General features: G+C 42.1%; 1 protein-coding gene across 5 annotated transcripts in view; it reads right to left on the bottom strand.

Moving 5' to 3' along the window:
* Positions 1-4,617: 4,617 nt before the first annotated feature.
* The window catches only part of CCDC120 (coiled-coil domain containing 120), a 126,315-nt gene continuing 115,165 nt past the window's right edge, over positions 4,618-15,767 (bottom strand). For all 5 annotated transcript variants that reach the window (XM_033923015.1, XM_033923040.1, XM_033923031.1 and 2 more), the window contains 6 exons: positions 15,525-15,756; positions 13,002-13,058; positions 8,221-8,392; positions 7,911-8,012; positions 5,723-6,490; positions 4,618-5,009 (listed from right to left, as the gene is read on the bottom strand). In XM_033923015.1, coding sequence (XP_033778906.1) covers positions 4,895-5,009; positions 5,723-6,490; positions 7,911-8,012; positions 8,221-8,392; positions 13,002-13,058; positions 15,525-15,756 — 1,446 coding nt within the window. In that variant the 3' untranslated portion in view covers positions 4,618-4,894. The remainder of the gene's footprint in view (positions 5,010-5,722; positions 6,491-7,910; positions 8,013-8,220; positions 8,393-13,001; positions 13,059-15,524; positions 15,757-15,767) is intronic.

Genomic DNA, 15,767 nt, shown 5'->3' with positions numbered 1-15,767 from the left:
CCTCACTCTGCTACACCCATACACCAGCATCTCCACTAGGTATCCAGCATCAACCTAGCTCTACCTTCTGTGGTGGCCAACATCCCTACCTTTACTCCCTCCCACCCTGTATCTCAAGCATTCCTCTCATTCCCTATATCTACCCTCCCTGTGGTGTCCAGCATTCTTCTCCTTCCCTATGTCTACCTCCCATGCCATGGTATCCAGTAGTTAATGACATGGGGACAAATTTTTCCCTGTCACCGCAGGAACTAATTTTCCCGTCCTGTCAAGTTATTTTCCTGTCCCTGCCCCATTCCTACAAGCTCTATCCTCATCTGCACAAACCTCAAACACTTTAAAAACATAAGTGTTTGAGGCTTGTGCGTTAAGGCAGAGCTTACAGGAATGGGGTAGGGACAGTGACAAAACTCACAGGGACAGGACAGGGAAATTGAGTTCCTGTGGGCACGGAGAAAAATTTGTCCCCATGTCATTCTCTAGTATCCGAACAATCTTTAACAAGCAAAAAAGTTTATTCTCTGAAGTTCAATCAATCATATATCACAAATCACTCCACAGAACATCTACTTATCTCACCAAGAGTAAGGCATATTCAAGACCTCAGCAGTGCCAATGGTTAGGAAATGGCTTTTTCAAATAGATTCATACACCAGCCTCTTCATTGATCTTCCAAATATTCAATCAATTTTTCAATAAGTTATTAAATTATTAAAATTCTTCTTATATACCTTTATCAAAGATTATACTCATAAATATTAAAGAGTAATACTCATCTTTAAGAAACTAACGGCAGAGGCAGATTCTCCAACACAGAATCTATGTTTCGCCATTACTGTCTCAAGGAAACCCCTGAAATATACAATAATAGATATTACTTCCATCCTAACCTATTATCTTAACCAAAAAATGAAATAAACACATACCTTTCTCAGCTGTCATACCACCCATGCCTCTAGTTTTCAGCAAACATGACAGCGGCATTCATTTCACTCTTTTAAACTTTAAAGATCAATTAATCATCTACATGCACATCATGTAGATGATTAATTTATCTTTAATTGATTTTTCAGGTGTTTCCTTGAGACTGCTGAGGTCTTGAATATGCCTTACTCTTGGTGAGAGAAGTAGATGTTCTGTGGAGTGATTTGTGATTCTCTAGTATCCAGCATCCATCTTCCCCTCACCAGATATCCAGTAGCTCCCCTACAACCTCTGGGGCAGCACTGGTGTTAATGTAACAATCAAGGTGTTTATAAAAAATTCAGCATGGAAGGTGTAGGGCCCAGAACACCCATTCATGCTCAAAGCCTTCAGTGGTCCCACTCCCTCTGAACTTTCTGTTTCAGAGCCTTAAACATGTGCAGATGCTTAAAGTCCTGTGCTGGGTACAATAAATCTTCTGTAGACCTTTCCCCAAAGTGTGCCACCTTAGGTGGACACCTAGTCCATCTTGTAGACAGGCCAGTCTGATAGCTGGTTATCATCACTCTGCTATGCTCCTAGAATGGAGCCCAGCAACACACAAATGAGTGATGAAGTTTCCAAAACTAAGCTACTTTTATCCTAAGAAAAATTATTCCAAATCATTTCTTGCCATCTCCAGTTTTCAAGCTCGCTTAGCTCATGCAGCCTTGATATCTAATAGCTTCAGGGTTTTTCTGGATGCCTCTTCCAGTTTTCTTTGCATCAAATGTCATCCCCAGTCAGTGCAATTCTGTGCTTCCACCCCCACTTCCCCACCTCATCTCCCCTTTCAAGTTTTAACTTTTTATACACTTGGTTCCTCTCCTCCATGCCACATGCTTGTTTTTCAAGGTGGCACAATGTTATTGGCTGGCCCTCGCTACAGAAGGTATGATATAACCCCAGGCAGCAAAATCTCCAGAGCTGAAAACATGTGCACAACATCAAGGAGGTCCAATTTTCTCCCCTTTATTTTGAATATTCGTATCAAGCCCAAAATCCCAGTGACAGGCAGAGGCATAACCTATGCCTTTGCTATTTAGTGCACTCAGCAAAAAGGGACCATGCCCTTTCTTACATACCAGTAGTGTCTGTATGACTATCATGGGATGATTCAGACAAAATGATTAAAAAGGAGATTTAAGGGGAAGGGAACAATAAAATCAAACATATATAAGCTCAAGAAATCTGGATATTGAAAAGTTTACATCCCATGTGCAAGTCCAGCTCGCATCTTTTGCACAGTGGTGGGTTAAATAACAGTAGATCATGTACATCAGGATCTAGCCTTAGGTAAAGGAATACCCCCTGCTGGTAAGAGGTGGGAATTATAGCTCACTGATATTCACCACCACAGGGTCTGCATTTCTCACAGTGTCTTGAAGTATACTTACCATCTGTATCCTCCACCCCAGCAAACCACAGAAATAAATAACGCATTTGTTTACTTTTTTTTTTTTCCTTTAACAAATAAATTCAATTAGAAATTCAGGTCTGATTCTGTTTTTTCTTGCACAGATTCTTTCCAGAGATGTTTTACAAGCCACTTTTGCTGAAGCCCTTGCCTCCTGACTGCTCTGGATCGGGTGAGGGAGAAGCACCCATCCCGGCCTTTACTTTTTCCCAGTTTCACAGTCCAATAGAGCAGTGCTTCTCAATCTTCTCCAGGAGGCACATGTAGCCAGTCAGGTTTTCAGGATTCCTATAACTGTGCATGTGTGGGTTAATTTGCATACAGTGGATCTCTTACATATGCAAATCTAGCTCATGCATATTCAATTGGAGGAATCCTGAAAACCCAACTAGCTAGGTGTGCCAGTGCTTCCTGGACAGGATTGAGAAACAGTGCCATAGCCAATGCCTAGCCTACGGTTCTCAACCTCAGGGAACCCCAAGCCAGATTTTGAAGATATCCCCAATGAATATGCACGAGATAGATTTTCAAAAGTAAAGGCAGTGCATGTAAATCTAGCTCGTGCATATTCATTGTAGGTATCCTGAAAACAAAACTGGCCCGGGGGTCCTCAAAGACTGAGATGAGAAACTCTGGCCTAGAACCTAGGGGTGCCACTATTCTGATATTCAATTGTAGCTTATTATTTAATTTTTTGTTAACCGCATAGAACTTGACGCTTATGCGGTCTAGAAATTGATGTTATGTTATCCAGAGATCATGTATGTCCCTTCTGTCCTTACAGAAATCCAAAATGCATGCACCTTTTCAGCTATGCTGCTTCAAGTTGCAGTTCTTTGCTGCTACTGTGGCTGCAATCCAGGCTCCATGTCACCTACAATAAGCTGGGTCAGGCCTGGTTTTACTCCCTTTCCGCCCCTATGCATCTAGGGGCTTGCAATTCCCATTACTCTAAGACAGTGGTTTAAAAACCTATTTTAATAACTGTCCCTTCCTATAAGCCAGTCAGGTTTTCAAAATATGAAGAAAATAAAAATTATACACACAGGTGCTTTAATGTAACTGTTTCCTGCATAAGCAGAGTGGATATTCTGAAAATCTGACTAGCTACATGACCACACAAAAGATGTGGAGGGAGTCCCGAAGACAGGCAGTTCTCAGCAGAAGAGGATAAAATAAATGATTTTGTTCAATGAACTGACCTGATACAGCTGTGTTTTGGCTGAATGCCTATGTCAGGAGCCCATAAATCATACGGTAACAGCAGTGGGATAAGCAGACAGGTACACTTCTGAGAAATGAGCCCCAAGAGCAATGCTGCTCTGTAATTCTGCGGCCCAATTGCACTAGACTCTTCAATAGGACAGCATAGTGGTTAAACAGGTATATTTTTGCTGCAGAATTGCCATGGAGTTCATTTGTCCATACTGCCGCTATCAGCTCTTGGGTTGCAATGGTATGCTTTCTTGAAGCACAATTTCTCACCATTGTTACCACATGATTTATGGACTCTTAACACATGCATTCAGCCAAAACACAGCTATGTCAGGTCAGTTCATTGAATAAAATCATTTATTTCACCCTGCACTACTGAGGACTGTGTCTTCAGGGCTGCCTCCATATCTCTTGCTGCTGATGGACAGACATGTCAGGTCAATCCACTGAATAAATCATGGTTCACTCTCCACCACCAAGGACTATTTTTCTGCTCCTTCCTGATCTGCAAAATTTATTCCTTCTCCTGTCATTCGCTATGCAATCACCAGTACCGGGTTTAGCAAGCACTGTTCTAGGAAAAGAAGTACAGTAGACTCTCTGTTAACCAGAATTCAATTAACCAGAACTTCCAAGCAACCAGAAAAAAAATCTAAGAAGTATTGTAATACTTTAAATAAAAATGAAAATAAAATCAATTTCTGGAGGAAATTTAAGTATAAACTTGGCACACCACACCTGAGTACGCCCATGCTTTGCCTAGCACATGTCCGGTAGTTTGTCTAGAACAGTTTATGGTATGGCACAGTATGGGATATAGTATTAGTTAGGCCTATTTTAAAAGTAACTCTCAAGCAACCAGAAACTACATTTATCTGGCATCTATCAATCCCTATGGGTGCTGGTTAGCTGAGAGTCTACTGTACCAGCATGCAATGACGCAAAACGCAACATGAGCCAATCAAACACTCTATGATCTTTCCCTCTCACTTGTCTCCTCAAGTGTTAATAGAACCATTAAGTAAAATGAAATTAAGACCCAGCTTTTTGGTAATACCCTTACAGAAAAACACATCACAAATCAACTCTGTCAGCTCTTTTCTACTTGTCTTTCTCCCTCTCTGTCACAGGTAGTCTTCCAGCCACAAGTCTCCTGGAGGGTGGGGGAGGTAGAGGAATCCAGCGGTCTTCGACCTGTCTCTCCGTATTTCTGGCCTGGGAGGTTTTTCTACCCAGGGCTCACTGATGGTTGTATACATATATATGGGGGGGGAGTTTGTCCTTTAATCCAGTTGTTATTTAGACCAAGGTCCCTGGTGCATTAAAGTCTCGGTTCAGCGGCATGCCCCCATTAAAAGTGGTCTCGTTTAAGTGGCTACTCGGGTTCTCTTCATACAGGTAGTCTGCGTAATGTCTTTGGAGAAGAGAATGGAACAGGAGGAAAAGGAAAGGGAGATGGCAATGAGAGAAAGGGAGAAAATGAGCAGAGAAAGAATAATTAAGGAAAGAAAGTTAACTGAGCAGATGTGGGAATGGAAGAGTAGAATTTTTTTTTTCAAAGGGGGTGAAGGCAATAATTTTTTAAAAAAAGCTCCTTGGGTTTTTTGTTTGTATGGGTTTTTTTTTTGTTTTTTTTTTGCAACAACTAAAAAAAAAAGGGATAACCAATAAATCCTCAGGTAACTCTCAGGGAAGAGAGGAAATACCACTGTAGATAGTAATTTCCTCAACAGCCCCCAGAGGGTGCTGGAACATCAAACACCATTTTGAGGAGACGTCCTTGTTTTAAAACACTAGAATGTAATTACTATTATTATTCATTTTTTAACACCAAAACTCTTAAGAGTCACTACTCAGTAGCCAAACAATTTTGCTACCAGTCTAAATTATATTATCCATTCTCTCATGACATGGGTGAGAGATGTGCATCCTGAGCTTTGTAATATATTGTCAGCCTACAGTATCCCAATAGGTAATTTTTAAAATCAAATAGATATCTTTCAAAACTATTAAATTTGAGATAGAAGTCTGATGGGATTCATATGATGGAAACATCACCCATAGAGGGAAAGAGGTGGGGGGGAAAAGTTCACCCCAGTCTTTAGGGCCTAGAAAGGGATGCCGTACCTGTTTGCATAGGGCGGCCCATTGAAGCTGACAGAATGGGGAATAGGGGTGCTGTAGTAGTACGACTCCAATTGGCTTGCCTCATGGTACCGCTGTGTGGGTGCTGGGGTGCGGCGATCCGGCTGAGATCGATAACCTGCCGCATTCCGGATGTACCAATCCCGTAGTCCCTCCAGGGCTGCTGCCTTGTGTGCCCCATGGTCTGGTAGGTCTGCTGCCCGCTGCTGGCTCCGTGAGCGAGGTGGAGGACGGCCAGGAACTGGCCAGAACTGCTGCTGCTGATAGGTCACTTCTGCCTGTATAGCTGCTCGTGGAGGACCACAGGATTTGGCACGCGCTGCCTGGGCCTTGCTCCTCAGTGCCGGGCTCTCGGGGGGTATGTGCATGTCTCTGCGGGAGCAGTGTCCAACTCCATGCTGTCTCTCTACATAATAGTCCAGGAGAGCCTCGCCATGGATGGCACCATTGGGAGGCCAGGCGCTACCAGGCCTTTCGTAGTGGTACCGAAGATGAGGAAAAGGAGGATGGTCTGAGGCCTGGTATACTGCTGTCCTGCCAGAGACACTTCTCTCACTCAGGGCTTCTGAGCTCTTGCAGGCAGCCCTGGCCACACCACGCAGCTGGCTTGGTGCCCGCTGCTCACAGGAGGAGCGATCAATGAGTGCCTCAGAGCTGCTGCTCCTGCGGGTCTGTGCTGTATAAATCCCAGATGGGGGGTCCTGGCCTGTGACCCAGTGCCGATTTGGTGCCAGCCCCACATTCTCAGGCCTGAGGAAAGAGAGCACAAATGAGAAAACATCAGAAAGGGTATGATCAACCAGCCTGTTCCTGCAAGACTGCATCGGACTGTCTATTGTGGCATCAGGTCTCTGATTGGGGCTAGCAACGGGAGCTCAAAGGCAAGGTGAGAGAAACAGGCTATCTGTCCACCTCACTTTCCAGCAGGCATGGTTTAGGGACGCACTAAACCCTCATACTGTGCTAAATAGCCAACAATGGATCCATCTCCCATAAATCTTCTACTCGCTCTTTCCAAACCTGGTTATACTCCTTTCACTGCACCTGTCACCGTGAATACTATAGCAGTATGCAACATCTATATTTTATTGGATTCTGTGGAGCAAGCATTAACATCCCAAAAACCTTGATACATCCAGTATGTCTCATACACAAGTTCACTACATTCTAACGGGGGGGGGGGGGGGTTAAGTCTTCACCCCCTGGAAAACAAATTAGATTTGCTCAGTCTGCCCTTTTTACAGATGTGAGGGTGAACTTAAGAGTAGCACAAGGAAGAGTTTCTTCATGGCAGGGGCATAGCTGGACACTCAATTTTGGGTGGGCCTGACCCCAAAGTGGACAGGCAAGAGAACCCTTTACCCAGGTGATCATGTGTCTCTCAACTCTCTCCTCCTTCCCCCCATACCTTGTAAACCCTTCAGTTTTTTGCTGGCAGCAAGCAGCAACTCATACCCACTGCTACTACCGTTCCAGAGCAGACCCTCTGATGTGGTTCTGCCTATGTGGAAACAGGAAGTTGCATCAGAGGGATGGCTTGGGGCTGGGGTGAGTGAAATGGAGGTGGTTTGAAGTTGAGAGACACTAGAACACCTGCAAGGGATGGAAGGGAGAGATGCCAAGAGTCTTCAGCTATCAGGACTTGGGAAGCCCTGCCAGCCAAAGAGATGCACCACTGTTGGGTGGGCCTGTGCCTACCTAGGCCCGTCTGTGTCTAAGCCACTGCTTTATGGTAAGGATGGTGAATTCCAGGAATGACAAAACCCCAAAGAGAAGATCCAAAATTCCACAGTAAGAATAATCCAAACGATAAAACCAAAAACCTGTGGAAGTGGATGATCTGAAAGATGATTTATTAATCATTCTTCACAATAAAAGCAAGTAAAAACAGATCAAAGTTGATAGTCCACATATATTTGGGTAGGACAAATATATGTGGACTATCAATTTTGATATGTATTTGTTTTTATTTGCTTTTATTGTGAAGAATGATTAATAAATCATCTTTCAGAACATCCACTTCCACAGGATTCCAGGAATGGCTTCCTAGAGAGGTGGTAGAGGCATAAAGTGTAACAGAAAGAAGAAAGAAGTAGGATTAGCCCTTAAGACCTCTATATGCATCTCTATGACCTGCAGTCACCCCTAGTGGGGGACTGGAGGTCCTTACCTGGAATGGGTTTTGCTGCAGATGCTCCTGCTCAGGATAGGGGTAGCAGGAACACTTCTTCCCTCAAAGCCAGACACGCTGCGGAGAAAGGTACGGGCGGGGCTGTGGGATTGATAAGTGGCAATGTGATTTACCCTTGACAAGAAATCATCAGTGCAGAAATCATCAGGGGGGTAGGAAAACATGAAACTAAGGGTTTCTACCTTCATGGGCTTACCATCCTGAAAAAGTATGAGGTATTTTGTGAGGGTTATGGGACATGCCTAACGGGTGATGGAAGGGTAGAGGGGCTATCAGCATGTGCACCTACCTAGGAGGGCTGGCAACGGAGTTTCGTCGGCTCCTGATCTCGCTGTGGGCATCAGCTGATGAGAGCCTCCAATCCTGCTGCTGTGGCTGGCGCTCAGGACTGCTGGAGATGGCTCGTGGGTGCAGCCGGGGTGGAGAGAGCCTGGCTCCACCAGGGAAGCCCTGTGCATCAGCTGGAGAAGACAGCAAGGAAAGTCATTTCAGAGCTGATATATTTATAATCCCAATTACTTCATTCCCCCATGTGCTTATATGAGATCAAAAGATGAGCTATCCACCTTCCAAGTATTTCACAAACTTTTCAAGATGGACAGCTTCTAAAGAGGAGCTGAAAACAAACAAACAAACAAACAAGGGTAGGCTACACCACTCCCCCTGAAAGAAAATAAGAACTGCCATATTGGGACAGACCTATGGTCCATCTAGCCCAATATCCTGCTTTCAACAGTGACCAATCCAAGTCACAAGTATCCAGCAGAATCCCAAAGAGAAGCAACATTCCATATTACCGATCCCAGGAATAAATAGGGGCTATTCCCAGGTCTATTTTAATAGCATATTATAGACTTTTTCTCCTGAAACTTCTCTAGATCCGTTTTAAACCATTTTTTTTCCAATTCTTTATTATTTTCAAAACTTACAATAAGTGTAACATTATACATCAATGACATACTTAATATACTATTAATACCCGTTTCAGAATTAACCCCTCCCCCTAATAATCACAATGCCCATTACATAAAACTTTTATCATGAACCCCAATATATTTAAATTCAATAATCTATCAGACCCCCCAACCTCCCCCCTCCCGGATGTGCATGTTATTGGGAAAAACAATTAATTAAATAATACAATATTTTGTTAATGGCTCCCAAATCTCCTAAAATTTCTTAAAATTCCCTTTCTGAATGGCTAATATTCTTTCCATTTTGTACACATGACACAATGAACTCCACCAAAAACTATAATTAAGCCTTGTCCAATTCTTCCAATTACTCGTAATTTGTTGTATGGTAACTCCTGTCATTATTAATAAAAACCTATTGTTTTTAGATGATATTTCAAAAGACTCAACGATAAGGCAAAGATGGTCCAAGGGTTCCCACAGTAGTATAGCGGTGTAGAAAACAACTCAAAAATAACAACGTAAATAAATTGCTATAAAATTTAGTGAAATAAGGTACTCTCAGTGTGAAGGGACAGCGACAGGAGAAATTCTCTAACGCTTCACACAACAAGGTGGAGACAGCCAAGCCCCCACCTGCACACCATTACCGGGTACCTAAGTGTGCTTTAAATCAAATAACACAATCACCATAACATAATAAACAGTGAACATAAGTGCATTCAAACACAGCTACCAATCTGGGAACCCCCCCCCAGCCAACTCCCAAAATTGAAAAGAAAAATGAGAAGATGATTTGTTTGTAATTACAAATGTCATGTATATATATATATGTAGCGGTATATAAGAAATAAATTACATTACATTACATTATATTACATATAATTCACTTATTGTAAGAATGCAAAAATGAATAAATAAAAATTAAAAAAAAAAAAGAAAAATGAAAAAGAGACTTAGCTTCATTCAGTGCTGTCATTCAGGCGTCCAAGGGTAGAGCAGATGAACGCCACAAAATACCAGGTCCAACCAGCCTGGTTTCGGGAGAGAATCCCTTCCTCAGGAACCCGTAATTCAAAAAGTCAATTACATGATCCAAGTCAGCTGGGCGGAGGGAGGGCGGAGGGAGTAGCTGTGTTTGAATGCACTTATGTTCACTGTTTATTATGTTATGATGATTGTGTTATTTGATTTAAAGCACACTTAGGTACCCGGTGATGGTGTGCAGGTGGGGGCTTGGCTGTCTCCACCTTGTTGTGTGAAGCGTTGGAGAATTTCTCCCATCGCTGTCCCTTCACACTGAGGGTACGTTATTTCACTAAATTTTATAGCAATTTATTTATGTTGTTATTTTTAAGTTGTTTTCTACACCGCTATACCACTGTGGGAACCCTTGGACCATCTTTGCCTTATTGTTGAGTCTTTTGAAGTTTCTCTTGCAAACTTTCTTTTGGAGTTTTTTGTGTTTAGATGATATTTGACTTTTAGCTCTCATTGACATGCCAAAAAGCACAGTATCATAGGATAATGCCACTGGATTTTCCAACAAACAATTTATTTGGCCCCATATTGACTTCCAAAAAGCCAAAATAAATCGACAATAAAACAATAAATGATCAAAAGTCCCTGCTTCAAGATGACAATGCCAACATTTATTAGACTTAGAGCTATCTAACTTTTGTAATCGAACAGGGGTCCATAATGCTCTATGTAACAGAAAAAAACAAGTTTGTCTCATAGATGCTGACATTGTACATCTCAACCTCCAAGTCCAAATTCGTGGCCATTGAGATGCAGAAATTTGGTGCTTAATCTCAATACTTTAAATGTCCCTAAGACCAGTTTTTGGTTTCTTATTTATAAATCCAGCTAACAATTTATACTACTGTGCGGCCTGGAGTCCCAGGAAGTCTACCTGAAAGCATAAGAATTACAAACTATATTGATTATTTAAATTTTTCCATTCAGGGAGTCCCTACCTGAATGGCCTGCTTCAGTTGCAACCATCTATAACTTTGTGATTTATTAAGTCCAAATCTATGTTGCAACTGTGAAAAGTCAAGCAGTTTACCATTAGATATAACATCCTCTAAGATACGTATTACTGCTATCATCCAATGCTTCCAGATGACCTTAAATCCACCAATTTGAATCTTGGAGTTTAGCCAAATAATTTGATGTGTTGATTTGTGAATTGGAATATGTGTTAAATTATTGACATATCGTAATGTTTTCCACGTATCTACTAGTATTCTGTTTTCTTTATATAATCTAGGCATTTTGATACTGAGAACACGGCATAATCGCAGAGGAAACATGAGTCGCCATTCCAACCATAACCAATCTGGGATATTTTCAATGAGCTCTGGGAGGACCCAATACATACCTTGGTGCAAAATATAGGCTTGATGGGTTCCATTACCAACTGCTGGAACAGTTCTCCTTGTAGAGAATCCAGGATCTCCCTATTTTTAGAAGATCCCACAATAGGGAAATCCTATCATCATCTGGCATGTTAAAATTACCTATTTGTAAAATGTCCCCTTTTTTAGATATATTCTGAATGTCTATTATTAAATCTCTGTCCACTTCTTCCGTCTGTGAAGGAGGCCTTTATATCACACCAATGTAAATATATTTACCATTCCCTCTTTCCGAACTGATCCACAGTTCCTCTTCCTTGTCCTTCAAATCCTGCAATTTTGTGGTTTTAATATGATCTTTAACATACTAGAGATAGGTCTTGTTAGACAAATCTGATCAATTTCTTTGACTAGGTAACCAGAGAATTAGTTAGAGAGTGCGCTAGATGTGGTGTATTTAGATTTTAGCAAAGCCTTTGACAGTGTTTCACTCAGATATCTAATAAATAAATCGAGTGCCCTTGGGAAGGGCCCCAAAGTGACAGGCTGGGTCAAGAACTGGTTGAGTGGTAGATGACAGAGGGTAGTAGTTAATGGAGATCGCTCTGAGGAAAGGGATGTTACCCAAGTTCTGTTCTTGGGCCTGTTCTTTTTAACATTTTTAAGAACGATATTGCTGAAGGGCTGTCAGGTAAGATTTGCCTCTTTGCGGATGATATTAAAATCTGTAAAAGAGTAGAAACCCCAGATGGTGTGAATAACATGAAGAAAGACCTAGTGAAGCTTGAATAATGGTCTGAAGTTTAGCAGCTAAAATTTAATGCTAAGAGATGCAAGGTCATGCATTTGGGCTGCAAAAACCTGAAGGAACGGTACAGTTTAAGAGATAAAGAACTTACTGTATGTGCATGACAGAACAGCGGGACTTGTGTGTGATTATATGTGATGATCTTATGGTGGCCAAATAGGTTGAATAAGTGGCGCAAAAGCTAGAAGAATGCTAGGGATGCTATTTGAAAGAGCTATTGGAGGTGAGTTGTACATTGTATTCTATTAAAACAACCCCCCCCCCATTAAAATCTTTAAAGTTAAAAAAAGAAGGATGCTAGGGTGCATAGGAAGAGGCATGGCCAGTAGGAAAAAGGAGGCATTGATGCCCCTGTATAAGACTCTGGCAAGACCTCATTTAAAATATTGTGTACAATTCTAGAGTTCATACCTTCAAAAAGATATAAAAAGGATGGAGTCAGTCCAGAGGAAGGCTACTAAAATGGTGCGTGGTCTTCATCATAAGGCATATGGGGACAGACTTAAAGATCTCAATATGTATACTTTAGAAGAAAGGCAGGAAGGGAGATATGATAGAGATGTTTAAATGCACATGAGTTGAGTCTCTTTCATTTGAAAGGAAGCTCTGTAATGAGAGGGCACAGGATGAAATTAAAGATGGAATAATCTAAGGAAATACTTTTTTACAGAAAGGGTGGTAGATGTGTGGAACAGTCTCCTGGAAGAAGTGGTGGAGACAAAGACTATCTGAATTCAAGGTGTGGGATAGGCACGTGGGATCTCTCAGAGAGAGAAAAAGATAATGGCAGACTAGATGGGCTATTTGGCCTTTATCTACCATCACGTTGCTTTGTTTCTATATATATGTCTGTCCTGCACTAAGTCTACCTTCTGGACCAACTTTATGAATTATTCAGGTGTGGTCTCTCTGCTGAAGAGAGACAATTTTTGAAGTTGCAGAGAATTAAGGGAGTACAGCATTTGAGACTCATCGCACCACTTACGGTTCTCGTAGCTTGCTGATTCAGACAGTGAGCTGCTGTCAGAATTCAGAGAATCATCTGAAAAGAAAAAGTCAATATGGCACAGTTAGTGCTCATGGTTTATCAACATATTACTCTGTGCAAGATCTAAAAAAAATCATAGGGGGTTTATTTTATTAGAATTTTATTGCTTGCAAAACAGTGTCTTACTTTTAGAAATAGGCTTTTGCAAAACTATCCAAAAATAAACAAGCTCCTGAAATCCAGTGCAAATTTTATGTGGTATAAGCAACCTGGGGCCAAGTTGTAAGATATTCGCATGCATTATAAATATATACATATCCATGCAAGCTAGGCCAGCTATCTGGCCTGACCTGGAACAAATGTACATGTATTTATCCAAGGACAAGCAGACAGTATATTCTCACTTGAGGGTGACATCATCTACGGAGCCTGCTACGGACAGTGCAAAAGTGTACTGTCATTTTTAAAAAGAAAAAATTTTAAACTGCCCATCCCGCAAATGCACAAGTGCCTTTCTGCCTGCTGCTGGCTCATGGGATCATCAGTTCTTTTGTTTTCTGCGGAGCGAAGACACTCAAGAGTTCCTCTAAGTGCATCTTTTTTATATGCATATTAGTGTTTAAGCCCATTACATTAATGGGTGCTAGAATAGATGTGTAGACTTTTAGCACAATGGGGCGCCGAGGCGTTTCTTTCTGTCTGTCTGTCTTTCTTTATTTCTGTCTCTCTCCCCCTGTCTGTCTTTCTGTCTCTCTCCCTGCCCCCCTGTCTGTTTGTCTTTCTTTCTTTATCTCTCTCTCCCTGTCTGTCTTTCTTTCTGTCTCTCTCCCCGTCTGTCTTTCTTTCTCTCTCCCTACCCCCATGTCCATCTGTCTTTCTGTCTCTCTCTGCCCCCGTCTGTCTTTCTTTCTGTCTTTTTCCCTGTCCTCTGTCTGTCTTTCTCTCTCCCTACCCCATCTTTCTGTCTCTCTCCCTGCCCCCTGTCTGTCTTTCTTTCTTTCTGTCTCTCTCCCTGCCCCCTATCTGTCTGTCTTTCTGTCTCTCTCCTTGCCCCGTCTGTCTGTATTTCTCCCTTCCCCTTGTCTGTCTTTCTGCTTCCCTGACGCCGTCTTTCTTTCTTTCTTTCTCTCTTCCTGCCCCTCTAGCCATTGCCACTGATTTAAGCCTGCTTCCCCGATGCCATCTTTCTTTCTCTCTCCCTGCCCCTCTAGCCACCGCCGCCAATTTAAGCCTGCTTCCCCAACGACAACATATCGTGCGCTGAGACACATCCCTGCTGGGCATGCTGAGACACTTCCCTGTACAGTATATTGTATGCATACTTTTTGAGCCTTCTGGTTTTCTAGTCATAATTTTTTATTTTATTCTTATCTCTTTCATTTGATACCAAAGTTTTTGAATTTTGACTAACTTATTTTGGGGTCTACTAGCCCCTTTTCAGCCTGTTCTAAACAGGGAGTGTCGCCTTTCTTCAGTATGTCATTTACTTGACCTCCCTCTAACCACTGAATCTTTTGACCTCGTGTTGGTGGTTTTTCCATCCATGTCTAAGGTTTTAAGCAGGTTCAAATGGTGCACTCGGTGTCAAAGAACCATTTCAGGTACAGACCCACACAACCGTTGTGTCCAATGCCTAGGTCCTGAACACTGGTATATTTCTTGCATCCTCTGCTCCAAATTGCAGAAGAGGTCACTTAAGGCCAGAAAGTTGAGATATGAGAAATTTTTTAGGTCAACTTCAGGGACATTGATAATGTATGAAAATTCAGATACCAATGCACAGCATCAAACATATGCTTCTCTGATGCTGCCTGCCTCTGAGGATCCTGGTAAAAAAGCATAAACATATTTCTCCCTCTAGGTCTGTATCCACACAATCTTCACCACTGAAGCATTCTAAGTGCCAATATGCCGAGTCTGAATCACCTATGAAGCATTCATCCATCCAGAATGACACACCTACTACAGAGATTACCTTTATGGCAGCCAAACACAACTTCAACACTCTGGCTGCTCGTAGGAAGTAAATTTAGAAATCGCCTGCCATGAAGGTAAGGGGCAGGGAGGGAGTAAGGGAGATGCTCGGACAGGGCAGCAGTGATCAGTAAGGAGGGAGGTGCCCTGGCTTTGTTTTTGTTGTTGTGTGCATCAATAAAAATTGTTTGAACCAAAAAAACACACTTTTTTTAAACAAGCTTTTAATTTAGATATGGAAGTGGACTCTATGGTGTATTAGTCTCTCTGCAAGATTATCTTGGTGATTTTTGTCTATTATGTTTCTTTTATTATTGAATGTTTGGAGTAGATGTTTTCTAAAATGTTATGGCATTTCCTTTAAAATTTATTTATTGGCGCTTGATATACTGCCAAAGTGGCCTATTTGCTTTAAATGTAAACTGCTGAGTCCCTAAAAGGTTATGCAGTAAATCAAATTTAATAAAACAAACATAAACATAATAGAAACTGGCAAAGCATTTGCCTGCCTCTCTCCATTGTTCCCTGCTCCCCATCCCACCTGACCTTGTATGATCTGGAGGGCCCTCTGTGTGGGCTTGCGGCCCAACCTTAGCCGTAATTCATTGGCCTGTTCTTCAATCTCCTGCAGCCGCTGCAGCGCATCAACATAGACCTGCCGCCGCTTCCTGCGCTGATCAACAGTCAACTCCACCCCGGCCAGCGCCAGCTTCCGGACAGCCTCGGCAATCTGGTGCTGCAGAGAGAATTCGCGTTCCAGCACCTCCAGCTGAGCTTCCTGCAAATGAA

Source organism: Geotrypetes seraphini, chromosome 1 (assembly GCF_902459505.1).
Source record: "Geotrypetes seraphini chromosome 1, aGeoSer1.1, whole genome shotgun sequence".
NCBI classification, from domain to species: Eukaryota; Metazoa; Chordata; class Amphibia; order Gymnophiona; family Dermophiidae; genus Geotrypetes; species Geotrypetes seraphini.
Note: the sequence above shows the minus strand (reverse complement) of the source record. Positions and strands in the feature narration are given on the sequence as shown.